Source organism: Rattus norvegicus, chromosome 3, assembly GCF_021556685.1.
Source record: "Rattus norvegicus strain SHRSP/BbbUtx chromosome 3, alternate assembly SHRSP_T2T, whole genome shotgun sequence".
NCBI classification, from domain to species: Eukaryota; Metazoa; Chordata; class Mammalia; order Rodentia; family Muridae; genus Rattus; species Rattus norvegicus.
The window spans coordinates 151,432,662-151,460,508 of record NC_141536.1 but is presented as its reverse complement, the minus strand read 5'-3'; the positions used below and the strand labels follow the sequence as shown (position 1 = coordinate 151,460,508).

General features: G+C 47.8%; 1 protein-coding gene across 2 annotated transcripts; it reads right to left on the bottom strand.

Moving 5' to 3' along the window:
* Positions 1-3: 3 nt before the first annotated feature.
* Positions 4-27,565, bottom strand: Sgk2 (serum/glucocorticoid regulated kinase 2). 2 transcript variants are annotated; one of them, XM_087647608.1, is made up of 14 exons: positions 26,801-27,565; positions 21,739-21,982; positions 20,101-20,160; positions 19,513-19,562; positions 18,929-18,986; positions 18,684-18,767; positions 17,687-17,818; positions 15,524-15,636; positions 15,209-15,245; positions 14,198-14,284; positions 10,906-11,001; positions 9,494-9,653; positions 7,032-7,121; positions 4-2,952 (listed from the first exon to the last, which is right to left on the bottom strand). In XM_087647608.1, exons 3-13 carry the CDS (start codon positions 20,134-20,136, stop codon positions 7,075-7,077), a joined length of 900 nt encoding a protein of 299 aa, XP_087503734.1. In that variant the 5' UTR covers positions 20,137-20,160; positions 21,739-21,982; positions 26,801-27,565; the 3' UTR covers positions 4-2,952; positions 7,032-7,074.
* Positions 27,566-27,847: the final 282 nt, after the last annotated feature.

Sequence of the window (27,847 nt, the reverse complement as noted above, 5' to 3'; positions counted from 1 at the left end):
ATACAAATTTTTAAAAAGATTTATTTACTATGTATACAGTGTTCTGCCTACGTGTAAGACTGCACACCAGAAGAGGGTACCAGATTGTTATGAGCCACCATGTGGTTACTGGGAATTGAACTCAGGACCTCTGGAAGAACAGCCAGTGGTCTTAACCTCTGAGCCATCTCTTCAGGCCCCACAAATACAAATTTTAAATGGGGTATTCTAATATATATAGATATACATCTCACAATCAATTTCATAGTGTATTTGTTCATTTTTCTATCCTGGTAACTTTAAAATCTTAGAGCAGAACCAGCTAACTGTGGACTTTTGACAGCATGTTCAGGTTTCTGACAGTCCCCCTTCTGTAAGAGGGAAGATTTGTCCCTTCCGTGGACCCCACCTCTAGCCGTTAACCCACACTAGGTAAGGTAAAAATCAGTTCCTTTCCAGTATCAAAGCTTAAGAGTAATTCTTGCCTGAGCTTTGATCTCCAGTAGAACAGTGTTACTGGTGCTTTCTATGGTGGTTTTTATGTGTCCCACCCTTGCCTCCCCTCTTAATTCCTAGAGCAGGGACAAAGGGGACAACACTGAGAGGAAAGGAGTAGGACCAAGTATGGAGGAAAAGACAGTAAAAATCACCAGCATACACTGATTCGAAGAAAGTCCTCCCATTGTCCCCAATCCAGCGGGCTAACAGGGCTGCCCTGAAGTATGTGCCAGGAGTCAGTGGGAAAGAAATGAAGGAGAATAATGTACCCCACATGGGCAGTGTCCTGAGCACACGTCACATGCCCAAGTCTGGCTAGTGAATTACCTTCTGAAATGATGAATTGCGAACGCCTACAGCTTAATTGCTAGCCAGGGTATTGGCCTCCAAGATCAGCTCTGCCCTTAAGGTAAAGCACATGAACTTGATAACCAGGCCCAGACCTGGAGTGAGGGTCTCATCAAGACCCTTCTTTATCACTCTCTGGTTCGTTCTAGCCAATTCTTGCTTTATTCTAAGAGAATTTCTTTTTTCGAGATATGGTCTCATTGAGCCCCCCTGAATGCCTGGAACTCACTTTGTAGACCACGCTGCCCTGGAACTCACAGATCCACACATCTTGGCCTCCCTGGTCTTCCAGGCATGTGCACTATTCCCATCCACCATGAGAAATGCTAACTTATTTCTTGGCCCTGAGAGCCCAAGGGAGGAATAGACCTGACAAAGGTTACAAGGTAGAGCCCTAGGTCAAATATAGTTCACCATCCCAGCCTGATAGTAGTGTGGCTTCCAAGCCACAGGAGCAGTTTTCCTGACCTTGTCTTTTCATTGGAGAAAGAAGGGGATGTAATCATGACCTTAGGGTCATCTGGATGAAGACCGCTAACAGATATGGACATCAGCTCTACAACTTGTCCAAGAGACAAGCTCTGAGGCTGACTTTGGGCAACTAAAAAGGGAGTGTGTTAAAGACTTTGAAATCTTCGAAGGAAAGCTCGAGGCTGCTACAGTCTGCACTGTTGGCCCTTGTTTACAGTCCCATCCTTGGGCCCAGCTATGGCACACATGCATCTCTGGACCACAAGCCTCACTCATGCTAAGAGGAGGATGAGGCAGAATCTACCATTCCCTGCAGTTCTAAATGGAGGTTATCACCCCCCTCCCCGTTCCGAGACAGAGGCTCAAAAGTAGGGAATTCCTTGACTATTGTAAGTTGTTGAGGCAACCATACCCAGTAACAAATATCCAGTGTGTTTAATGCCACCTCAAACAAAGACACCACCCACAGAGCAATGTGAAACCGAAGGCAACACATGACAGGCTCACTACATTTCATCAATTTATACACAGAAATAAAAATCCAGCTACCAAGAGGTCCTCTCCCAGAGTGCCGGTCGCCTCCGCCACATTCTCCCCTCTCCCTCAGCATTCGAACCCTCTTACTAAGAGAGGTAGCTTGTGCCCAGGCTCTATTCCAGTAGAGCTGAAGAATTTATGACACACTAAAGGAAGCCACCAGACCGGGCTTCCGGGCAACCCACTTCTGTCCCGTTCCTCCTTTTCTCTTGCTTAGAACACAAAAGTGACCAGCAGGCCACTTTGTGGTCTCGTAACCCAATATTCAAAGCCATCGTGCTTCTGATCTGAAGTGTTTTCTGAAGGTTGTGGTGTTCAGCTGATAAGGCCTTTCGTAACTGATTGGATCACTATGCAATGAGGGAGGGGCTCAGGCTTCCTCAGCAAGTTAGTCCATTCACAGATTTGTAATTTTATAGCACGGAGAGGTGATAACTAGGACATTGGCTCCACTGGAAGGGAGTGGGTCACTCAGAAATATCTTATCAGAAGGTATCTTATTCCCAACCCAGACTCAGTTTCTGTTTCCTGCTAGGCATAGGGTAAGTCACTCCTTCCAGCAAGATGACTCAACTTCGGCTAAAGACCACAGCAATGGATCAGCCAACTATGGGCTGAACCTTCTGAAACTGTGAGCCCAAATAGATATTCTTTACATTACTTTTCTTGCATACTTTGTCACAGCCTCAGCAACAACAAACAAAACCAAAAATGAAAAACCAAGCACAGAAGTCATTTCTCAAGAAGGGCAAGTCTCAACCGCAGACGGCTGGGTACTCGGGAGCCTAGTCAGCCAGCCTGAACCCTTCACCGTTCTTTTATGGGATGGAAAATGCTCCCCTCTTCCCTGAGCTACTGCATCTGACTTCTTCGGGACTCGTCGTGTCTTAGTGCAGCAGAAGGTAGTTCCTGCAGGTCCCAGCTGGGCTTGGTGGCTTTCCAAGCACTTGGCTCTCAAGAGTCCAAGATGTCATCATCATCCTGTGCATAGGAGAATCCGAGGAATGCACTTGAGGCCCCAGAACTGCTGGACATGGTGTCAGGGGTGCAGCCAATGGACTTGGACACAGCCTCCTGGGTGAACTCTGGGTCAAAGTGTTTCAAGTCAGCGGGTCCCTCCTGCCAATAGAAGTCAAAGATAAGAAGGGAGGCAGGGATCAGAGCCAACTAAGGATTCCAGAGCTGGGAAAGGGGTGTCAGGCCTTCCTGTCTCAGTGCCTCCTGGTCCTTTCTATTTAAGAGTCACTGTCTCACACTCCACACCATCCTCAGATGGGCCATTACTCATGCATATGTCTCTTTTTTTTTTCTTTTCTTTTTTTCGGAGTTGGGGACCAAACCCAGGGGCTTGTGCTAGGCAAGCACTCTACCACTAAGCTAAATCCCCAACCCCTCACGTATATGTTTTAAATGCTTGCCGTATGCTCAGCTCATATCACCAGGGATATGGGAGGACAAAGCAGAGGAAACCTCTACATTCAAGGAAGACATATGACAGAGGAGAGTAAGGGGGATCATTTAGAGGGCTGATAACATCCTAGATAACAGAGGCAAAATAAGGCAATGTGGTAGAGATACTGGGCTGCTAGACCATATCGGAGGGAGATCTATAAAGGAAATGGAAAAAAAATCACAGACAAACTGCTGAGCGTGGTAGTGCACATTTGAAATCCCAGCTCTTGGGAGGGGGAGGCAGGATGATCAGAACTTCCAGGTTATCCTTGGAACAAGGTAAGTTTGAGCTTATCCAGGTGTACATAAGATATTGTCTTTAAAAAGACACAATGCTGGCCATACTGGCTGTACACCCTTAATCCAAAGACTAGTGGGGCAGAGAGGTGGCTCCTTATGAGTTTCAGGCCAGCTGGTCTACTGGTCTACCTATATGAAGAGTTCTAGGACAGCCAGGGACAGGGATACATAGTTAAACCCTAGGGGGTGGGAGAGAGAGAGAGAGAGAGACAGACAGACAGAGAGAGAGAGAGAGAGAGAGAGAGAGAGAGAGAGAGAGAGAGTAGATTCTCCATTTTCACTAAAGGGATAGAATATATATTTCTATCTTTTTGACATGGGCTAGTCATTTGACTGCCCAATCAGGTTTGAAAAAAGTTGGGGGTTGTCTCTCTTGATACTCTAGGGCCACTGTATACACAAACTCAGAACTGGCTTGATGGAGGTGAAGAGGACTCAGGAGAAAACCACAAGTGAGATAATTCCAGACCATCGGCGTCAACTGTTTGATTGCTAGCCACAGATTGAGGCACCACAGAGAGATGCTGGCCTGGTATACTCTGAAAAACCCATAGACTCCAGGTAGAAGCTTGTTCAGGGGCCAGAGAGATGGCTCAGCAGGTAAGAGTGCTTGGTGCTCTTGCAAAGGACTTAGGTTTGGTTTCCAGCACCCTCTGAAAAGCTACACAACCACCTGTAACTCCAACTCCAGGGGATCTGTTGCCCTCTTCTGGCCTCTGCTGGTACCTGCATGCACATATCCACCTACACATGGACTCAGTTAAAATAAATAAATAAAATCTTTTTAAAAAGATTGTCCTGGGGGTTGGGGATTTAGCTCAGTGGAAGAGCGCTTGCCTAGCAAGCGCAGGCCCTGGGTTCGGTCCCCAGCTCCGGAAAAAAAAATGATTGTCCTTTAGAGGGCAGGAGCAAAGCAATACTGTGTTCTTATAGAGGAGACGCTTCTCCTGGGGTTTATGACATAAGCCGGTGAGTGAGTAGTGGAAGGATCTGCAGGTCTACCTTAGCATGCAGGTCTTGGATTGAGGAAACAAACGAGCCATGCTTCTCAGAAGGGCCACAGGGTGCAGTGGTCCAGCCCTGTCTCAGAGTTCCTAGACCAGAATGTGAATTCCTGTCATGTTCCTTGCCTACCATTAGCTAGGTAGCTTTTGACAACCAAATAGTTTCCAGTTTCTACAAATGAAGAATGTGGTATTAAAGAGGTGTGTACAAGGTCTCATCAGTAGTAGCAGAACCAGGAGTCCTCCCCCGTGTCTCCCTCGAAGGCCCATACATCCTTATATTTTCCTTTATCTCTTCCTAGGATTCTGGAGCATTCCCTCTTGTGAACCAACATTCCTGATAGGAACTGTACTTCCCGTCGGTCTGATTACCTGATTAAAGCCTCTGCAATTATGGGGAGGTTGGAATGTTGCAGGTCTAGAGCCTAATTACAATTTACCTTGGGCTATCATTTGCTACTCCTCTCCCTTATCGTCATTCCTTAGCCCACCTCTGTCTGACCTGTGGCTAACAGATAAAACTTTTGGAATGTATAAACACCATAAGAATGTCTTCAGGGGGCACTAAGGCCTATGGCAGAGACTTCCCATTCTGCTGCAACCCACATACCGAGTAGTTTCCACCAGAATATTGAAGAGTGCCTTGATTTCTGAATTTCTTTGTTCCTTTATTATCAAATGTTCATGAAACTGTCACCATACTATCTTCGCTATCACTTTAAGTCCCAAGAAATAAAAGACTGAGGTGTAACTCACTGATAGAGCACTTGCCTGGCATGTGAGGCTTGGTTCCATTCCCAAGACAAAAATAAAATCTTAAAAGAAAGTAATGTCTCAGGACCCTGTGCTAACTGGGTCCTAACTGACCTTTTTTTTTTTTTTTATCAAGAACCTGGTGCTAGAACCTAGTCCCCAACAAGCAGTGTTTCGGACTGGTGGCCTTGTGTGAGCCCTGGAGTCTGCAGTCTTTCTGTTAGTCAGGATGAGCCAGATCAGTCAGAGGTGGACAAGGCCGACTCTTCAAAACTGAGTATCAGGGGGTTGGGGATTTAGCTCAGTGGCAGAGCGCTTGCCTAGCAAGCGCAAGGCCGTGGGTTCAGTCCCCAGCTCCGAAAAAAAAAAGAAAAAAAAGTTAAAAAAAAAACCTGAGTATCAAAGAGAAGAAAATAGTCCAGCAAAGAAAACTCCAGGAGGAGAAAACATCCAGATATCATCAAATGATCTTGTCTCAAGAGCAAGCCTGGGGCGGAGGGGGCTTGGTCTAGGTTTGTCTTGGAGACTGTATTTGTAGAGATTTTAGTCACATGCTCATAGCTTCACATCTGTGCTATCAGGCCAAGGGCAGAAGCAGCCCTTGTTTTCAAACACCCCAGTGGTGTGTGAATCCCACTGTCAAGAGTCTCACCATTGTTGGTCTTGGCAGGTGTAGTCCTTCCTCTCTACAGGGCAAGCAAACCTTAGCCTGTGTGGGCACCTTCAACTGTTCTGTCATCCTTATGAAGTTGCCTGCTTTTGCAGCTCCCCTCCTCAAATTCATGCTCATTTCCGATGTAGCATTGAATTAAATATAATCCCAAGGAGTGGTGCTGCTTGCCTTTAATCCCGGAGCTTGGGAGGCAGAGGCAGGTGGATCTCTGACTTGTACATAGTGAATTTCAGAATAGTCAGGGCTACATACAGAATCCCCATCTCAAAAAATGTGTATGTGTGTGTATATGTATGTATGTATGTACACACACACAAAACTGGTGCTAGCTGGCCACAGTACTTGGTTTGAAGCCAGTCAGGCATACATGGGGTGAGATAGTATCTAGACTCCTGGAAAAATAAGGAAAAAATAAATCTAGTGTCATATTCGTGGGCAGGAACTTCCACAAAGGAAAAATGTAACTAGTGAATGAATCCTGGTAGTGTTTGGGTGTGGAAGGAGGTCTGCCAACGGTGGTTTCTGTTGTCTGGTGAGATACCCTGTCTTTCCCCATTGCTGCTCTCAGTTTCGTTAGACACACTTTGTACAAGACATACATGTAACTTTTATCATTAGGAAAAGGTCTAAAGATATGGCTCTGCCTGGGTGTATTGTTGTGACACAGAACACTATAAAAATCTGTACAGGCACTGGGTGATGGTGACAGGTGCCTGTAATCCCAGTATTTGGAAGACTGCATGGGAGGATCTTAAACTGAAGGCTGATACATTGTATCAGCTTTGTGGGGTTCCGGTGCTGGATTTGAAACATGAAGAAGCAATCAGTGGTTCATCCTCCTAAGGCCGAACTGGCCTCCAGGGGCTCAAGCGAGTTCTGATTCTTGCTACTTTGCACAAGTCAATGGGACTCTCCAGTCCTTGGCTTTACCAGCTATATAAAGATAGTTGGCCTAGATTTTACCAGCCCTGGGAATCAAGAAGCCAAAATCTGGAGAGACCCCTGTGCTTGCTTACCACGTTTGGGTTGAAGGGTGGAGTCAGCCTCTTGTGGTACAGATCATCCCAATTTATGGGACTGAAGAACATGTGGTTCTTTATGTCGAGCTGCGGGAAGAAGACACTGGTCAGAAGCAGTCCTCGCCATAGCTGCTCCCCTACTGGCACCCACTATTGGCCACCAACTAGTTAGACCTTTGCAGCTCTGGCTAGTCTGCTCAGCCAAGAGAGCATTCTGTCATTTCACCCTCCACATCATCTCAACCTACATTCTTCCCTTCAGCACAGGTGCCTTTCACAGTTAGATCTCAGCACCCATACTGTACCAGGCTCTGGAGGCATTTCTGTGAGCAAGGCTGCGGAACTGGTTATAGAAGGCTAGAGTAAGTGGAGGGGGGAGGGGGCTTGAAGACAGACTCCAACTTCCACGAGCATTAATACATCTTGTCTCTTCCAGAATGCAATTCAGAGAAATAGAGCAAACCCACTCACTAACGAAGACATGAGGACTAAAGGCCCAAGAAGAGCTGCAGATTTCCCGAGACCCAGAAGTGAGGGGTGAATCCTGGACATGATTCCCCAGTTCTTTCCTAATCCTGCTTCCCTTCTGGCAGGGTCCTCCCTCTGTCTGCTTCACTCTGAACCGTTCCATAATTCCTTCCATCGGCATGGCCTTCCTGAGGTTTGATTTATGCAAACACAGCATAATTTAATCTAAAGAGTCACAGGGCATGTTCTAAGATACAAGCTCCTCTTTGGAAGGAAGGGCTCTGTCTTCATAGAAGTCTGGAACTTCAAGCCAGAATGTTCTCACACATCACAGTTCCTGGCATGAAGACCTTTTAGTGTACATAATGCTTACAAACCCACGGTGTATGCCAGACATGGGTCAAAAACTGTGCTATTCATAGAGGTATGTGTGGGAGGCAGTCCTGGCCTTTAGAGGCTGGGGCTATCTAGACTGCAGTCACTTCCTCCTTGCTTGAGACAGATCATATTATACAGCATGGCCAGTCTTTTTAGACCAGGCTGGTCTAAAACTCACAGAGACCTGACTGCCTCTGCCACATGTGGAGGTCAGAGAACAACTCTGGGGAGTCATTTCTCTTCTTCTGCTATCTGGATCCTGGGGATTGAACTCAGACTCAACAGCAGGCACCTTACACCCGAACTATCTTGCTGACCCTGAAGTGATCTTACAGGGAGTACTGAATAAGGTTGTCTTTAAAGTGATGCCTTAAAATTTTTTAAAGAAACATGCATGTGTGAGGGGAGCAGATTATGCATTCTATGAATTATTCGTCTCCATATCTTGTGTCTAACGGGCATCTGGCAATGTGAATTGCTCAGGTATTTATGAAAAGCAAGATATCTGTGAAGTCCCCCTCTGTCCGGAAGCAGAAGAAGGAAGCTTCTAGAAAACTTAGATCATACCATTCCTCTGCCCAGCAAACACACGCTGCTTCATGCCATTCTCCTTGTTCATACCTCAGGACTCTTGCACATGCTGTGCCTATGGCTGGGGAGCCTTCTGGTTCTCTGCATGGCTCCTCATATTCCAAGTTCAGTCTGTCACCTCCTTAGGGAGGGCATGTCCGGCCACACCAGTGTGAGTGGCACGGTCCCCTTACACTCTTGTTTTCTATCTCTGCTCATCGTCCATCCCCTTCCTGAAACTTCCTGTCACACTTGGTGACGACTGCACAGAGGTTCTGTTTTCTGTCAGTCTTCTTCCACCTTCAAGCTTAGCCAGGTCCGAGACCCAGGCTATTAAATCCCTAGCACCTAGCTCGGCAATGGTACAAACGAGGGTTTAGCAAATGCTGGTGGGCTACAAAATTCTGTATTCTTAAAAACACAGGGGCTAGAGAAATGGCTCAGTTGGTAAAATGCTTGAGGACCCAAGTCTGCATCGCTAGCACTTAGGTGAAGGCTGAGAAGGAGGGCATATTCTCTAATCTCAGAACTGAGGAAGCAAAGACAGGAGGCTTCCTGCGGTCCACTGGGCAGTCAGTGCAGACAATTAGTGAGATTAGTGAGCTACAGGTTCAGGAAGAAGCCCCGTCCCAAGAAGTAAAGTAGACAACTGGAGAAGGCAATTGACATCAATGTCTGCCCTACACACACACACACACACACACACACACACACACACACACACACACACACACACACACACACACACACGAGAGAGAGAGAGAGAGAGAGAGAGAGAGAGAGAGAGAGAGAGAGAGAGAAGGAGAGAGAGAGAGAATAGAGAGACAGAGAGGGACAGAGAGAGACAGAGAGAGATAGAGAGGGACAGAGAGAGACAAAGAGACAGAGAGAGATAGAATTCATTCATTCAACTGGCAAAAAGGTAATTTCTAGGCAAATGCACTAACAGCCCCTAGGTTTATGGGGCAGCAGAAGACAATCCCACCCCAGGTCCTTCTGAGCTGTCTCTGCAGGAAGGGACCAGTGCTCTTCTGCTTGGTCACCTACAAAGTCTTCCTTGGAGCCCAGCCGCTGCCTCTGGTCCTTGTGGAGAAGACCCTGCAGGAGGTCACAGGCAGCCACTGTCCGGCCTCCAGGGATCTGTAGCGGCTGATGCAAAATGTTCTCATACATCTGGGCCACATCTGTGTTGAAGAAGGGGGGCTGGGGAGACAGGGAGAAAGGCTGGAGGTTCAGTCATGAAGCCATGGAAAGGGGTCTCATAGAGTGTTAGAGCAAGCTGGATAGCCCGGAGGATGTGTCCAGGCCTGTGTCCAGGGCCACAGCTCATGGGGCAGATAAAGGACTCCAGCATAGGAGAAAGGATTGCTGAGAAACTCGCAGGGTTTCCCCATCAACGGAGGCTCCTGGAGGTCCTTGGACCACCTGTGCACCAAGTATTTTACTCTCTCCTTCCTCATTTCTTCCTGGCCTCACAGCCATCTTCTGCCAGAGGCTTCTGGCAGATGAGAGAAGAAGAGGCTAGAGACCGTTAAACCATAGAGCTAAGAAAAGAACAGGGTGGGCTGGAGAGACGGCTCAGTGGTTAAGAGCTCTGACTGCTCTTGCAGAGGTCCCAAGTTCAATTCCCAGCAACCACATGGTGGCTCACAACCATCTGTAATGGGATCTGATGCCCTCTTCTGGTGTGTCTGAAGACAGCTACAGTGTGTTCACACACATACAATAAATAATATTTTTCGGAGCTGGGGACCGAACCCAGGGCCTTGCGCTTCCTAGGTAAGCGCTCTACCACTGAGCTAAATCCCCAGCCAATATTTTTAAAAAAGAAAAGAGCAGACCTCTAAGCTACCTTCACAGTCTACCCCTCTTTACTCTTCCTCCGGCTCCTCCACCCCCCGGTCCTTCTACCTACTCAGAGCTGACTCTTTCTGCAGCACCATGCCATGCTGGAGATCCCAGCCCAGAGGAAAGCCAGCCTCAGGGTGGTTCCCAGTCTATCAGCACTGTGACCTTTCAGTCTCAGTTTCCCTCTCGGTACAATAAAAGTAACTCCATACTCTGCAGAGGGCTGGGTTATAAATGGAAGATTCTAAAATCACATTATTTTTTTAAAGATTTATTTTATGTATGTGAGTACACTGTCGCTGTCTTGCTGTCTTCAGACACACAAGAAGAGGACATCGGATCCCATTACAGATGGATGTGAGCCACCTGGGAATTGAACTCAGGTCCTCTGGAAGAACAGTCAGTACTCTTAACCATCTCTCCAGCACCAACATTATTTTAAAAGATATAGATGTTCCTTATATTTTCTTTGACCTCATCTCTACCCCAGGGTGGACAGATTGCTCATTTAATTCCCCATGCAAAGCTAGAGTAAGCTACATAAAACAGGGACCACCCTCAGCTTTCCCGAGCCACCCGTGCCCTGTAGACACAGATGTCCACTCACCAGGCCGTGCAGCATCTCGTAGAGGACGGCCCCTAAGCACCACCAGTCGACTGCTCGATCGTAAGGCTCTTTACGAAGGACTTCTGGAGCCAAGTACTGTGGAGGAAGTAATAGTTATTTGAGGACCCTTAGTCTCCGTTTCTCTATCTATAAACAAGGCACTCAAAGGAGAACATCAGCAGGGGTCGTTCCTGCCATCAAACGTCATAGCTTTCTCCTGCGTTCATCAGTATTCACTCACTAGAGGTCTGGTTGGTGACGAGCCCTTTGCAGTGTATTGGGACATACCAGGAATCAGACAAGATTGTCCTGCATGGTTATGCAGGTTTTACACCTCACGAGAGAGCCAGCCAAAGGGGTAAAGGGAACTACAACCTGTCTGTGACCTACTCGCTGACCAGATCTGCAGTTCAAAAGCCACCAAGCCTTCTTATTTGTATGTGGTCACCTGTAGGCTACCTGTGTCCTCAGTCTGGGAAATCCCCGGCAGCACCTCACAGTGTATCGAGGTGAGATGGCTCGCCTTTGTAGCTCCAGTGATATGGCGTAGGGTCAGGTTAGATAGAAGCAGATTGTCAGGGTAGACACAAGATTGTTGGCCAGTTAGCCTAGCCAAACGGGTGGACTCCAGGTTCAGTTTGGAACATTGCCTCAAAAGAATAATGTGGAGAGTGATTAGGGAGGACATTTCACGCCATCTACTGACCTCTCTATGCATGTGCACATGAACCTGTCCATATCCACATGAATATGTATGTGCCCATACTACACATACTACACACACACACACACACACACACACGGAGTAAAAAAAAAAGTGGGGGGAACATGGAGTCCCTACTGGGGACACAGGAGGAACAAAGGTAGGAACTCTTGTCTGTGTGCCTGGGACTTCAGCAGTGACATTTCTAGAAGGAATATCTCCTACATGAGTAGCAATTCCGTATCTCTCTGTCCCCTGTTGCTAGTCGTACCCAAGAAAGGACTGACTGCTGTCAGGCTTTGGCTTTGGGGGTCAGCCTCATCCAGCACCCCATGTACAAATGCAGCTAGTGGTCCCTGCTGGGAGAGGTCGCCTGACCATCAGCTCCCTGAGTACCAACCGGAGGAACCCATCTGAAGGTCCAGAACAACTTTGCAGGCAAATGGAGACAAAGAGGGAGGCTCTAAGTCCTGCCCCAGGGTGCACAGAGAGGAGCAGCTCCACTTTGTAGCTTCAATTCTTTCCTCCTCTGATGCCTGCTTGAGTTACAGGGGCCCTACTCGTTCAAGGTTCAACATCCAAGACTGGTGGATACTCAAGGAAAGGTTTATGCCCAAAGCAAATCAGATAGACATATGAATTCCTGCACAGACATGCAATATTTACTGATTGATTGATTGGTTGATTGATTGATTGATCTGTGATTCTGGAGGCTTCATGCATGCCACACAGCCTAATTATTATCTTGAGGTAGTGTCTTACAATCCCCCTGCCTCATCCTCTCAATGAGGGTAAGAGTGGGGGTGGGGATGGGGAATACAGAAATTCAAACATTTTAACTTCCTAGGATCTCAGAGAGAGGGAGGTAGACTTATGTTTAATACTTCCAAACCTATGCAACAGTGCCATCCAATACAGTAGCCTCCGGTCACGTGTGGCTATCAAACAATTGCTTTTGCAGACGATGAAGATCTGTGTCTATTGAAATGTGACTAATCACTGCTGAGGTGGACTGTAAATGTAAACCGTTCTCACATGCTAGATTGTAAGCAGAAAAATTCATCATTTCAACAATTTTACATTTATGTGTGCACGCACGCGTGCATATGCATATAGAGAGAGGCCAGAGGACCAACTTAGAAAAATCAGTTCTAAGAACCTACCGTGTGGGTTCTGGGCGTTGAACTCAGGTCCTTACACTTGACGAAAAGTGCCCTTACGTGTTAAGCCGTCTTGACAGCCCTAGTTCACAAATTTATACTGAGTGTGTGTTAAAATGAGAATATTTGATATGTATTAAGTGAAATACATTGTATTATTAAAATTAGTTTCACCAATTTCTCCTTACATAAAACACACACCGAGGCAAATCCTAACTACATAACCTGGCTGGCTGGAACCTCTTGTGTAGTCCAGGCTGGTCACAGAGATCCCCCTGCCTCACCTTTCAAACTCTGGGTGTAGCAGCACGTGCCAGCACGCCCCAGCACTACCCGTTTCCTTTTCCTTTGTGTGCGTATGGGGTGCTGGGAATCCAACCCAGGGCCTTGACAAGTGCTCTACCAGCAAGCTGCAGCCCCGTTCCTGTCTCTTTTGCTTTTCGTAAGGATTTATTTAATTTTATTTTATGTATATGGGTGTTTTGCCTACATGTATGTCTGTGTACCCCATGTGTGTAGTGCCCACAAAGGCCAAAAGAGGGTGTCATATTGTCTGGAACTGGAGTTACAGATGGCCGTGAGCTGCCATGGGGGTGGTGAGACCCAATTCCTGATCCTCTGTAAGAGGGACAAATGCTCTTAACTTCTGAGATATCTCTCCATCCCTGTCTTTATACATACATACATGCATACATACACACATACACACATGTACACACATATACATATATATTATGATTTATTTCAATTTTATATGTATGGCTGTTTTGCTTGCACCACTTACATGCAGCCCCCTGGAGGCCGGAAGAGGGCATTGAATCCTTTGAACCCTAAGTTATAGACAGTCAGGAGCTGCCATATGTTTGCTGGGAACCAAACCCAGGTTCTTTGGAAGAGTAACCACTGCTCTTAACCACGGGACCATCTCTCCAGCACGTCACTTTACTTTTTTAAAAATATATAGTTTCCTAGCATGCCCGAGGCTCTGAATTCAACCCCTAACATCACGATAGATAGATAGATAGATAGATAGATAGATAGATAGATAGATAGATAGATAGATAGATAGATAAGGTTACATGTATTTGGTTTTGGTTTCATGAAGTTCCCAGCTGACCTGGAACCTACTATATAATTGAGGCTGGCTTCCTGTGCCCTCTTCCCAAGCGTTGGGATTGCAGGCGTGCAAGCCCACATCCAGCTATAGTTGACCTATTTCCACTGGGCGACAGCTGAATTCACCAGAGGTAGCTGAGTCCCCAAAAGCTGGCTCCCTGACACTCACAAGGAAATGAAAACTGAGCACTGGGTTGGCTCAGGGGAGAGCTTGGGAGAATAAAGTAAGGCCCTTCCGCTGTAGCATGGTTGTGTTTAGTGCCTGCATCCTCAGCCATTCATGGTCTGCTTTCTCCACAGATCTTCCACATACCTCAGGGGTGCCGCAGAAGGTGGATGTGGTCTCCTCGGGCTCTACACATTCCTTGCAAAGGCCGAAATCTGTCAGTACCACGTGACCCTGTGTGGGTGAGAGATGTGGTCAAAAGTCACACTCCACACCCTAGAGCAGTGACGGTGGAGTATGGTGAGGAGACACAAGCTGCGTGCTTTATGCTGACACAGTTTGTGGCCCGGATGCTGGGAGACCTCAGGGCACAAGCCAGGGACATGGCACTCTGCGATCTTCCCTAGTTCATTGTGATTCAAGCCTGTTCCTCCAACAGTGGCATTTCCAGGATGCTCTTGTTGGGTAGCAGTCCTTTTGATGGTGGGCAGGAGTCAGACGAGCCCTCCAGCGCTAACAGGATGTGAGGATGGAGAAGGCAGAGAGATACTGAGGGGCTCTTATGAGACTCCCGGAGCTGCCTTGCTTAATCCTCACTGTTGGGACTGTACTGTTTCCAACGTTATGCTGCCCCCTAGAGGACAATCCACATCCAGCAACTGAGCGCTGAGGGTCCTGGAGGCCCAAATCGCCTTGTCTCAATTTATTCCCATCCTAAAGAACAATCCCTGCTTAGGCTCCAATCCTCTGAAGTTTGTTGAGAGCTCTCTTGCAACCACACAGTGCCAGTTCTGTATATGCATAAGATATGGATGTAGAATATGTATATGTATACGATGTATATGTGTGTATATGTGTATGTATGTGTATAATCTGCACTAATATCCGCATATGCACAGACTCCTGTACACATAAATCTATACATACATATGTACAAGATTACATATGTTCTCATACACACACAAGAATGAATGCTACCATGTGCATACATAGGTAACACATAAATGCCAATGTATACAGATCATGTTTAGAGAACACAGATTTGAGCTTCATGTATAAACACACACACACACGCACATGCACGCGCACATACATGCACACGCACGCACACACATACGCACGCACACACACACATGCACACACACACAGCTCACATACCTGGCAGTCCAAGAGAATGTTTTCTGGCTTCAGGTCTCTGCAGGAAATAAGAAAAAACAGCCATTTACTGAGTGAATTGGGGACTCGGGTCCTAACAGGAGAACTACTCACAGAAGCTCCCATAGGAGAATAAGGAAAACCCAGGGAGGCTAGGTTGACTCTGCAAATGGAGGACAGTCTCAGAAAAGCTTCAAAAAGAGGAGAGTCCTCCTCAGTTAAAGGACCAATTTCACTGGGGCGTCATGGCCCACACAATCCCTGCCTGGTGGAGCGAGAAGGTTCTGGGACTGATCACAAGGCAAGAGCAGGCTTCACCTGTAGATGATGTTGAGAGAGTGAAGATAACCGATGGCGCTTGCCACCTCTGCCGTGTAGAACCGGGCCCGGGGCTCCAGGAACCTGCGTTCCCTCTGGAGATGGAAGAAAAGCTAGGAGAGAGGAGAGAGGGATGGTGGCTGGATTCCAGCTCCCGGTGCACAAGACAGGGGCCGTCAAGACCCTCTACTTTGCGCAGGCCACTCGCCCTATTCTAAACTGCAGTGTAAATGAACCAAGAGACGGCATGCTGACTCCGCCCCTCCTGGCACTTGGGCTCTCCATGGCTCCAACAGCATAATTAATCAGCTACTGTGTTCCAGGCTGCAAATCAGGCCCCTTGATGCCTTTTATTTAATCCTCATGACCATCTTCAAGATCTCTACTGTGATGTCTGTTTCATGTCAGAGAAGGAGAAGTTAAGTGTTTTGTCTAAGGTCCCACAATTCTGAGTTGACAGAGCTGGAACTTGAAGCCAGGTAGTTCAAGACATAATTTGTGTGTGTGCATGTGTGTGTCGGGGGGGTGTGTGTTAGGTTAGGGAGTAGACTCTATGTAACCCAGACTGGCCTTGAACTCACAATCCTCCTACCTCTGTATCCCCTGTGTTGGGATTACAGGGGTGAGGCACCATGCCCAGCAAAAATGTGCTTTTCCTCTCATCTAAGCATTAGATGTCACACAGCCCAGTTTAGATCTCCCTGTTTGGTCTTTGTAAGTTGCAAAGCCATCATTTAGGGATGTGCAGGATGAAGCCTCCCCTGCTGAACTCAGGCTGAAAAACATTTCGTTAAAGGTGAAACCTGGTGCAACTGAGGAGAGCCCCACTAAATCTTGCCCCTTATTCAGGGAGTCAAAGCAAGGCCCAAGATTGTGCCCAGCTTGTCCCTGCCCTGTTTTGGGGTTAGCAGGTGGCTCAGGTCTCTACTGAGGCAGTGACATCAGGATAGAGAGATGACTCGGAGGTTAAAGTGCTTGCCATGCAGGTATGAGGACCTGTGATAGTTCCCAGGTGCTTGGCCCAGGGAGTGGCAGGATTAGAAGGTGTGGCCCTATTGGAGTAGGTGTGTCACTGTGGGTGTGGGCTTTAAGACCCTCATCCTAGCTGCCTGGAAGCCAGTATTCTGCTAGCAGCCTTCACATGAAGATGGAGAACTCAGCTCCTCCTGCACCATGCTTTCCTGGATGTTACCATGTTCCTGCCTTGGTGATAATGGACTGAACCTCTGAACCTGTAAGCCAGCCCCAATTAAATGAGACTCCTTATAAGAGTTGCTTTGGTCATGGTGTCTGTTCACAGCAATAAAACCCCAACTTAGACAGGACCTGAGTCCAGATCCCCAGAAAACAATTTAAATGCCATGTGGTCGTGGCTGCCTATCTGTAATTCTAGCCTCAAAAGATGGAGACAGAGGGACATCAGAGTAAGCTGGCTAGCAAGATTACCTACAACGCCAAGCTCTGGGTTTGCTTAAGAGACCCTGACTTGATGAAAAAGCTGGATGATAACCTGGAGGTGACTTTTGACATCAATCTCTGGCCTCCGTGTGCAAATGCACATACACTCACATGTTTGTCCTGCACATAAAAATGCATGTGTGCAGTATACATACATGGAAATAAATGAGATTTTTTTCTTTTTCCCTTTTTCTTCTTTTTTTCCCCTTTGTTTTTTCAAGACAAGGTCTCTCTGTGTAGCCTTGGCTATCCTGGAACTCACTCTTTAGACCAGGCTGGCCTCAAATTCACAGAAACCCACCTGCCTCTGCCTCTCAAGTGCTGGGATTAAAAGCATGCACCACTACTGCCCAGCTAAGTAAGATTTTTAAGGAAATGATAGTGATAGTTCATCTCTATTCTGTGGCCTGGGTGTGGGAAATATCAGCATTGGAAATAATGACCACTCGTTTCCCTTGGAGGTGACCTTTCCTAGAGTCTATGGGAGTGAGTCTGAGCCACCTTGTGTGGGAAAGGCAAGAAAGTAAAACAGCAGGCGTGAAAAGGACCCACATGGTGTAGACTGGGTTGTCTTGAGAAGTTGAGAAGTTGACCTTCTGAGCTCAACCTCTGTTTCTTGGGCTACCAAGTAGGTCTGTTGTAGGGGTGCAGTGGGGTACACGGTGGGCATGTGGGAGAGCAGCTCCCTTCATGCGGTCCACTCACCTCTCCCCCGTTGACATAGTCAAGCACAAAGTAGAGCTTCTCTGGGGTCTGGAAGGAGTAGCGCAGGCCCACAAGGAAGGGGTGCCGCACGTTCTTCAGTAGCACGTTGCGTTCTGCCATGATGTGGCTCTGCTGTGGAGTGACAGACCGGCCCACGTCACGGTTCCGTACATTCCAGGTGGCCTTGCTTATGGAGGTGTCCTGCCCAAGACTTTCTCCTTGCTTTGGTTCAAATGCCTACCTGGGCTCTCGATCATCCCCAGCCTCCTTGTCTAGTACTTAGAAGTCAGTGTCCTGAGCCTCAACCCTCGCCACTTCATACCAGTGTAACTTCAGAAAGCCCTGCCCTGGGTGACAAGCAAAGCACATACTATGGCGAGACTCATGACTTTGATTCTGCTATTTTACCCATCTGAAAAGCCCGGCCTCCCTCCCTCCCTCCCTCCCTTCCTCCTCCATGCTCTGCGTCTGTGTGTGTTCCAGAGCATCTGTAATAAAGTTGAAGACAGATGCTTCCCTCACCCCCTCTTCACCATAGCCTTTGAGACAGGTTCTCACCGGACCTGTCTCCCTCCACAGTACTGGGATTACAGAAACATGCTGCCGTGCTTAACTTTTTACGTGGGTTCTAGATTCAGGTCCTCCTGCTTGCACAGAGAGCCCTTTCCTGCCTTAGCTGGCCTCCCAGCCCCTGGACATGCCACCTTTATTTCTCAAACTATCAGAGTGCTATTTACTGTCAGGGTCCAGTCAAGGCCATTCGTGCAGGAAGACCTCCCTTCCAAGCTGGCCGTGCTGAAGGGACCTTTGAAGAGGGTATGGTGTGAGCCTACAGTGTACACTTGGGAGCCTGATACCTAGAGAGGGCAGAGAGTTGATCCATCAGAGGATCCTGTTAATGATAGGCCTTCTCATCCTCTGTGAGTCTCCTAGGGTGCCTCCCTAGGCTGGAGATCAAGAAGCAGAAAAGGAAGTGAGCTTTCTCGAGCTCTGGTACCTCTTTGTTCTTTAAGATGGACTTCTTCTGCAGCACCTTCACGGCATAGAAGGCTCCGTCTGACTTGCGCTTGGCCAGTAGGACCTAAAAAAAGAGTAAAGATACCCGACATCAGGGATGATGGGGCTCCCCTGGCAGTCCCTACACCCATTCTGTGAGTGGTGGCACAGGAGCCTTGGCTTGCCTAGGCTAATGGAGACAGCAGGCAGGAGGGAGAGGCCCCAGCCTCCCAAGTTCTTACTTACCTTCCCATAGTTCCCTTTGCCAATGACTTTGAGGAAATCAAAGTCTGTGGGTCGGGCACTGTGGACAGGAGAAGAGCAAAGATTAGCATTTGGAAGTGCAGACAGCCGGGACTCTGGTTAACTTCAGACCTGGAAAAGGCAGGTGCCTTGGCAGAAGCCTCAATGCCTTGCCACTGAAGAAAATGTCTCACAACCCGAAGAAACTTAAAAGACTCAGCCTCACACACCTCCCCCTACCCAGCTCACAGACCAGTTAATATCAGGGGAGACAGATCAGGTACATAGTGCAGGAGGCAGTCTGCCCATCCGTCCCCACTCCTGCCCTTGCCCCCACACCCAGTAGGAAAAGGGTCCAGAGAGTTGCTGACAGTACAGATATTTGGGGTCATTCCAGGCAGAAGGCTCAACCTGGGTCAAAGCAGGGAAGTTAATGAGAGATGAAGCAGAGTGGGTGTAGGGGCAGGAGGGATTCTGGGCCAGCTGGCAAAGGTTTTGAGGATACCAGGGACCTTAGATTTTATTTCTGAGGAGAACCAGCCGTGGGACAGCCAGATAGGAATTTTGTCTTTGAAACCAGAACTCACTTTGGGTTGGCTGATGGCCCCAGGTTGATGTTCCCATTGGCCCTAGAGGGCTGAAGACATATAAAGAAAGAAGCAGTGAAGATCGGCAAGCCCCCTCTCCTTCCTTTGACCTAGGCCCTAGTTCTGCCATCATCACTACTAGCTTACCCCTCCCCAACCCTCCCCACCTCCCATTCCTCTTGGGGTTTTTGTCCCTTGTGCCCACCCAGTCACTCCTCCATCTAATCATTCGCATTAAGCTTGTTTCTCCTAACAAATCATGACAATTTAAAGGAAGAAACCAGAAACCAGAGAGGAGTTGCTCAAGACCTTACAGGCAGCCAGGGTGGGACTTGAGCCTACGAATGTTCAAAACCAAATGTCATATTTTTTTTCTAACTAAATCTTTTTCTTATAATCCCTAAATCTCTCTTCAGTTTTTCTTGCCAATGGCCATCCCAGGGAACTCACGGTCACCTGGAAGAGCCAAGTTCTGGCTGAAAGCCCATAGGACTGGCCAAGATCTCTACAGATTTCCTCAGCCTTGGCAGAAAGTGAGACTCTGGTGCAGGATACTGGGTATTGGGAGGAGGATTAAGAACCACTTACCTGGGGGCTAGGAACTCCAACTGGGCTGGAGGCCATTCTGTAGCTATGATCTGATAGGCTCTGGGGGCATAGGAAAGAACATTGATTAATTAATTGATTAATTAATTAATTAATTAATTAATGGGAGTACACTGTCACTCTCTTCACACACCAGAAGAGGGCATTGGAGCCACCATGTGGTTGATGGGAATTGAACTTAGGACCTCTGGAAGAGCAGTCAGTGCTCTTAACCGCTGAGCCATCTCTCTAGCCCCCCTTGCCTTTCAAATACAACCTTAGCAGCTCCCACCCCAAAGGTCAGCAGTCCATGTATGGCTGTAATACGTGACATTTGCCAGCCCAGCCTTTCACATCAAACAATCCAGTGGGGTGGAAAGGGCTAGATAGGGTGGCCCTTGCCTGTTGGGGTCTTTGCAAAGGTTGGGGACACGCTGGACAGGAAGACCCTTGTGGTTCATAGAAGTTCCAGAATTCCAAGGTGGCCAGAGCAGGAAGGACCCTTGCAGGCCTAAAGCTGAATGTTTCCCTGCACCTCTCAGTGAGGTACCCCAACCCTTTTAAAAGGCCTTATGTGGTTTTGTTTCTCTATTGTTTTAGACAGGGTCTGGCTCTGGAGCCCATCCTGGCCTTGAGCTTGGCCTATATATCCCAGGCTGGCCTAGAACTGCCTGCCTTAGGCTCCCAAATGGTAAGAATGTGGAAAGGGGCTACCACACCTGATTTAGAAAAGGACTTTCTAGGGTCCCACCCTTTGTGGGTAGACTGGGCTTTCCAGACTCCTACCTAGGCATGTTGGCAGCCCTGAATTCTCGTGGGTACTCCCTGGTTAAGTGAAGCTCTGTGTTGAAGACAATAACCTTCTGGCCCATGTACTTTCTCCGGTGTCCAGTAACAGCAGCTGCATCAGGGACTTTGGACCAGAATCCCAGTATTCCCCAAGTAGCCAGTGTCTACATGAGGTCAAATGGTAGAAGCAGTGGGCAGCTGGTCTATGTAGCCAGCAGCACAGTCGAAGTAGCTGACTGTCTAGGACTTGGTTCAGGGCCTTGGAACCTCATAAACCCTACTCCTCCCATAGGGGTAAATGCAAGCATAAAGACCCTAGTTTGGGGGTTGGGGATTTAGCTCAGTGGTAGAGCGCTTGCCTAGGAAGTGCAAGGCCCTGGATTCGGTCCCCAGCTCCAAAAAAAAGAACCAAAAAAAAAAAAAAAACCCAAAACAAAACAAAACAAAAAACAAAAACAAAAAACCCTAGTTTGGGTGGCTGTGAGCCCTGGGCTACACAGCCCGGCATCTCTCCAGGGAAGGTCTTAGAGGCACCACTCCTGTGGGTGGGTGGGACACTGAAACCCATTCATCTGTAGCCAGGAATTTCCATCAAGTCAGAGGTCACCACCGGCAGAGAAAGGAGCTTCAGGGGAAGGGAGGGTATTCCCCCAGCAAGGCTGATCTAGAGGCTCAGCTCGGTCAAAGTCCTGCACAGCTGCGGAATTAACTCCACCAGAGGGAGTGCATTTGGGCCTCTCTGATGCACACCAGACTGGGCTCCCACAGCCAGGCTGTGACACCAGTGCCCCTCCCCAGGTGGTCCCCCATGGGCCCAGTGCCTGGCCCTGGCTGACCCCCCGACCCACATACCTATGCAGCCTGGGCAGAGCAGAGCCTCTGGGAGATGCAGCAGTTGGAGCGGAGCACAGGCCGTGGACAAGAGAGACTCTCACTGTTCTCTCAACAAGAGCCAAGTGTCAGTGCCTGGTGCCCCCAGCACAGAGCTCAGAGCTTCCAACAGTGGCAGCAGCGAGGGGACTGGTGATGTCACGCAGGATCCAGCAGCTTAGGATGGGATGGGAGACCTCTGTTCCCACGGGGTCACCATTTCTCCCTAAGGAATGAAGGAGCATGCGGCAGTCACAGAAGAACCTGGGGACCACTGGGGACTGTAAAAATGTCTGTGTGACTGTGTAGGTCAGGGTATGTGCTCTCTGCAAGAGTTTTGTACAGAGACGTGCTTTGTCCTGTCTGGTGTGTCACTGTCGCCCCAGACCTCAGATAGATGTCTCTCTCTCTCTCTCTCTCTCTCTCTCTCTCTCTCTCTCGCTCTCTCTCGCTCTCTCTCTCTCTTCCTCTACATATATACATATATGTATATATGTGTGTGTGTGCATGTATTTATATGTATATATATATTCTGTTTACTAGAGAGTGTGTGAGTCTGCTTTGAGTGTCCATGTGTCTGTCTTTAGACAAGAAGCACATCTAGTAATGTGTGTACATTGACTATGTAGCCACATATATAAGTCTATCACTGTGTGTATCTATATGTATATGTGTTTACATATACACACACATGCACACACACACACACACACACACACACACACACACACACACACCATCTATTAGAACCAGGGGCCCATCCAGGCACCATAAAGACTATGTGATCTAGAGGTCCAGACACCTGAGCTATGGCGGCAGAGAACAATCCTCCTGCCAAAACCTATAGATGCTTCAGGAAAGCTGGCTGGAGCTGGTTCTCCATCCTGCTTGCTGCGGTCTTGAACTACTGAGCCCTTGACTACCTAGGTCTTCAAGAGCTCTGGCCCACTGCCCCTAAAGCTGACCTGGCTGGCTCACAGCTCTTTTGCTGTGTGAAAGCTCACATCTCAAGAGCTCACAAAGGTCTGGCTGTTAGGCGTGACTATTAAGTTCTCACAGGGTCCTGATCCTCACAGGGGATCAGGAGGGGTAGACAGGCATTCTGAGGAAGGAAGGAATGTATGAGATCAACATAGCAACCATCTCCTAGAGCTTTCTGTGGCTATTCAGTCAGCCTAGGGAGGGAACATAATTGGCAGAGAGTGGGTGGGTCAGGCATTCTTATAGATTCTACACTTTAAGGGACCTGGAGATGTTGGCCCACGAATACTGCAGTAAACAGTACCAAAGTCTTTCGTTTTCCCACCAAATAGAAATGTTGAACCAATACACAAGTCCGCAAGGTGACGTGTTGACAAAACACATGTCTTTCCAAGGACATTTCAGTAACAAGAACCCCTTGGGATCCTCTCTGGGCAGAAGCTAAGGACAGCCTAAGTGTCCCCGCCTGGCACTGAGAAACACCTCAAGCTACGCTGGCCCTGCTCCTCACTTTGCATCCCGGCTCAACTCTTTCTTTCTTCATTAAACTCCTCTAAAGAGTTGTCTGCCTCCTTCATCTCACTCCTTCTCTGTTCTGCTCCTGTACCCATCTCAGGTTTCGTCCCAGCATCCTAACGGGTCAGTGAACAGTGGATGACTGTCTACAAGTGTGCTGGTGAGGACACCGGTGTCCTCATCTTGCTCAGCCAGCTAAGGGTTTGACAACCTACCAGTCACTCTCCCTTTACCCACTCTGCTCTGAGATGTCCTGTGGTCTCTTCTGGCTCAGTTCCCTTACTGGATTCTCCTCCTCTTCTCCTTCAACCCTGGCGCAGTCCTTGGATCTCCGTTTATTTCTTACACCCATAACCAGTTCAATGGCACCAGACATCACATGGTTGACTTCCAATAACATGGCAGAGACCTCGATCTCAACGGCACCTCTAGGCCCTTGTGCTGACTGATGTCAAGTGATGGGTTGTCTTGGACTGTCTGGGGTTTAAGGCTTCCGGTGATGAGCCTCTGCAGACCTGTGCAAACCCTGATGCTTGCCCCAGGCCTCCATGGTGGCTGCCCTGTCCTCTGGCTTTGTTTCCTTGTCTCTCTTCCCTCCATCTGTGTCACTAGTCAAGCGCTCAAACTAGAGCATCTGCTCATGGAGGCAGACTCTTCTTGCTTGGTACTGAATTCTCTACCTCTAGAACAGGCCTGAAATATAGGCGCTTTTCACGACACGTTTGACTAATGAAGTCAAGGAATGGGACAGTCGATTGTGGTATACATGCAAAGTGAAAAATTGTATAACTCAAACCTCTGTCTATAGACGCCTATGTGGATCAAAAGGGGGGCACACAGCTGATACAATTTTCAAGGAGAAAGCAAATTTAGGAATGGTGGTGCACTGGGGGTGAGTAGTCATTTATTAAAGTGGAAAAAAAAAGACAACGGGAATTTGCATGAATAGCTACAACAAAGGCAGGAAGCCTCGAGCACCATGGTTAGACTATTTGATTTTAACTTTGAACTATTGCAGAAAATTTCTCACAGTGTCACTGTTGAATTTAAAGTGCTAAGCCTCAGCAGCCCTTCAAAATGTCCCCTGCCCACTCTCCCTGTCACCTTGACGAAGATCCCACACCTGAAGAGTTCCTTTGATTCTGTATTCCTGTCTTGTGATACAACCTGGCCCAACTTGGAATCAGTGTGTGTGTGTGTGTGTGTGTGTGTGTGTGTGTGTGTGTGTGTGTGTGTGTATTAGAGGACAACTTGCAGGTGTCAATTCTCTTCTCCCACCACGAGGGTGCCTGAGATCAAACTGAGGTCATCAGGCTTGGCAGCAAGTGTCTTTGCCTAGTGAGCCATCTCAGCAGCCCTTCTCTTATCGGTGAGCCCTTAGCCCTTCTCTTACCCATGAGCCCTTAATTCGATCCCTCCCATCACCTGCTACTGCTTAGGTGTGCCTTCCTCTGGCCATGTTTGGTAGGCCTGCTTTCACATCCCTAGACCTGCTTGACGGGCTAGGTAGGAACAACATACGGATCTCTCTCTTGAGAGCATCTCCCAACCCACATGGCCTGCCTGCCTAGCCCTTTCACGGGTCCTCATTGCCACCTCTAAAAACTTTGCCCACTGTTCCTTCCTCCTATCTGTTTCTGTCATCGGACCTGCCTTCACTCCATTGGAATGTCATTTACCTGCCTTCTTAGCTCAAGGGCTGGCTTGACCTTCTTTTGTCCCTATAAACCCCACAGGATAGGAACTATCATCATCCACGCTGTGTGTGTGTGTGTGTGTGTGTGTGTGTGTGTATGTGTACCTGTGTGTATGTGTGTGTACCTGTGTATATATGTGTGTATGTACTTGTGTATATATCATATATGTGTGCTTGTATATATGTGTGTATACCTGTGTATATGTGTGTATGTGTGTACATGTGTGTACCTGTGTATATGTGTGTATGTGTGTGTACATGTGTGTACCTGTGTATATGTGTGTATACCTGTGTATATGTGTGTATATATGTGCTTGTGTATATGTGTGTATATATGTGTACCTGTGTATATGTGTGTACCTGTGTATATGTGTGTACGTGTGTGTACCTGTGTATATGTGTGTATGTGTGTGTACATGTGTGTACCTGTGTATATGTGTGTATACCTGTGTATATGTGTGTATATATGTACTTGTGTATATGTGTGTATATATGTGTACCTGTGTATATGTGTGTATGTGTGTGTACCTGTGTATATGTGTGTATGTATGTACTTGTGTATATGTGTATATATGTGTGCTTGTGTATATGTGTGTATACCTGTGTATATGTGTGTATACTTGTGTATATGTGTGTATTGTGCATACCTGTGTATGTGTGTATATCTGTGTATATGTGTGTATGTGTATATGTTGTATATGTGTGTACCTGTGTATATGTGTGTGTATGTTGTATATGTGTGTACCTGTGTATGTGTATGTACCTGTGTATGTGTGTGTACCTCTGTACATGTGCATGTATGTGTGTGTGTTGCTGAAGAGTGAATCCAGGACTACTAACCAAGTTCTCTACCTGTAAGCTCCACCCCCATCCCTATGATCCCTGTTTCAATGAGGAGCAAATTAAGGCATGGCAAAGAGAAATGACATGAGATACCATGCTAATAAGTGATCTAAATTGGATTTGAACTCAGGCAAGATGACCCCCAAACTCACAGCCTAGAACCTCCAGAAGAGTCTAGACAGTTAGAAATAATGAAAGTGGAGAGGAAGGGAAGCTGTGATGGACTGGTTCATTAAGAAAGCAGAAATTTCAAAGTCAGTTGGTTGGAAAGAAAGCCATAGCCAGACTTCCACTGCTTTGTGGGTTCTTTTCTCTTCCACCCTTCTCCACCCCTCTTCTTCCACCCTTTTAACTCCTACACTTAATAAGGAGAAAAAAAGGATAGAAGGAAAAAGGGGGTGGCAGTATCATTAGTCTACATCCTGTTGATTAGGGGGCATGGAGTTCCTTGGGGCAAGTTTGATCTTCACAGTCAGGATATCTAATTTCTTCTTGTTGTTTCTTCTTTGTGCACAGCTACTTGACAAACTGCAACAAATAACAACAACCAACCAAACAACACACACAGCCTCTGGGGCCCTGGCATTTATGTACCCTCTGAAAAGCCTCCAGAATTTCAAACATCACACAGTAACAAAAAAACCTCTCTGTAGCTGGCAAAACCATGCCCCCTGCTAGAGCACGAGGCAAATCATAGTCAGCTGCTGTGGACAATCTGAAGCAGCCTCATCCCACACCCGAGATTAAAATGAACACACATTCTTAGGAGAGTTCTGTCTTTTTAGAGAAATCAAAAGTCTCACTTCAGAAAGGAGAGAGGATTTAGGGAGTAAGAAAACTTGGATAGAAGAAAAGGAGGAATGGAGAGATGAAGTTAGGGAGGAAAAGGGGGAGAAGGGTATGAAAAAGAAAAGGTGTGTAGCTTGCAAACAATCTAGCCTAGGTTGGAATAACTCAGACGCTGTTTAAGCTGAGAGTAAGGGAGGTACCCTCCGGGAAGCTCCTCACCTGGAAACCCCCAGGTTCCAGCGCAGGTCCTGGAGAATAAAGGTTCTCTCCCTTTGCACCGTCCTTCTGACCTGAAACCCAATCCTGACTCACCCTACAACCTTCCTAAGCAGGAGTGACCTGTCACCCACTCGCCTGACTCTCAAACCAGCACAGGTCCAGCCTCCCAGCCCTGCCAGCTGACAGCCAGCTTCGAGACCTTCCGGTTACTAATTAACTGCTGGACTGAATCACCGTGGTTGCTGTACCACTGGCTCCCGGACAGCTGTGCCCTGGGGACCCTCCGAACTGTTAAAAACAGCAAACTTAAGCTGTGTGACCTTGGGCAAATGACTCCAGCTCCCGGAGCCTCACGTGAATCCCCGAGCCTCCACGAAGGCTCTGCTAAGTCTCTTGGAACACTGTAACAACTTCGTTCTTGAAATCACCCCCTCTCCATAGTCCAGCCGGGAATTTGGTTTGACCACTTAACCCTCCCAGATGCCACCATCTGAGTCACTTCCCCCTTCTCCTGGAACGTGGAGAACGGACAATAAAAAGACCTGTTTCCTCCCTCTCCCTACACCATTTCCCTGAGGAGGACTGCCGGCCTCTGGGTGCAGCCTTCTTCCTTGGTGGCTTTTGGGACTGGGCAGCTCGTTCTTGCTGTGTCTTGCTGCATTGCCAGTCTCCTCTCATTCTCTCTTGTATTGAGCTGACGCCGAACCACCCAGGATTCACCTACCCAGACATCATTTTAGGAGAATGATGTGGGGTGGAACCGAGATCCCGCTCTGAAGGTTGGAAATCTGAGGGCCAAGCATCACACCAGGGTTCAGCTAAACTGAAGGATTTTTTGTGAATGATCTGAAGCCGCCGGCCAGGCATTCTGACTCAGGCAGGGGGCAGGGCCAGGCAACTAGGCAGGTGGGGACAAGTTCTGCCAAGTGACCTTTCTGAAGTGTTTGATTTTGATTTCAGCGTTTAGAGTTTGATTTCACTCTGTTTAAAACAGCGTGCCACGTATCCTTAGCTGGCCTGGAACTCCCTATATAACTGGGACCAATT

Excerpts from the sequence above, each read along its gene's own strand:
- Sgk2 (XM_087647608.1), bottom strand. The coding sequence starts at position 20,136 with ATGGCCTCCAGCCCAGTTGGAGTTCCTAGCCCCCAG. Across the intron at positions 18,768-18,928 it reads GCAAAGGGAACTATGGGAAG|GTCCTACTGGCCAAGCGCAA; the intron begins GTAAGTAAGAAC and ends CTCTTTTTTTAG. Across the intron at positions 17,819-18,683 it reads CCATCTTAAAGAACAAAGAG|CAGAGCCACATCATGGCAGA; the intron begins GTACCAGAGCTC and ends GTCACTCCACAG.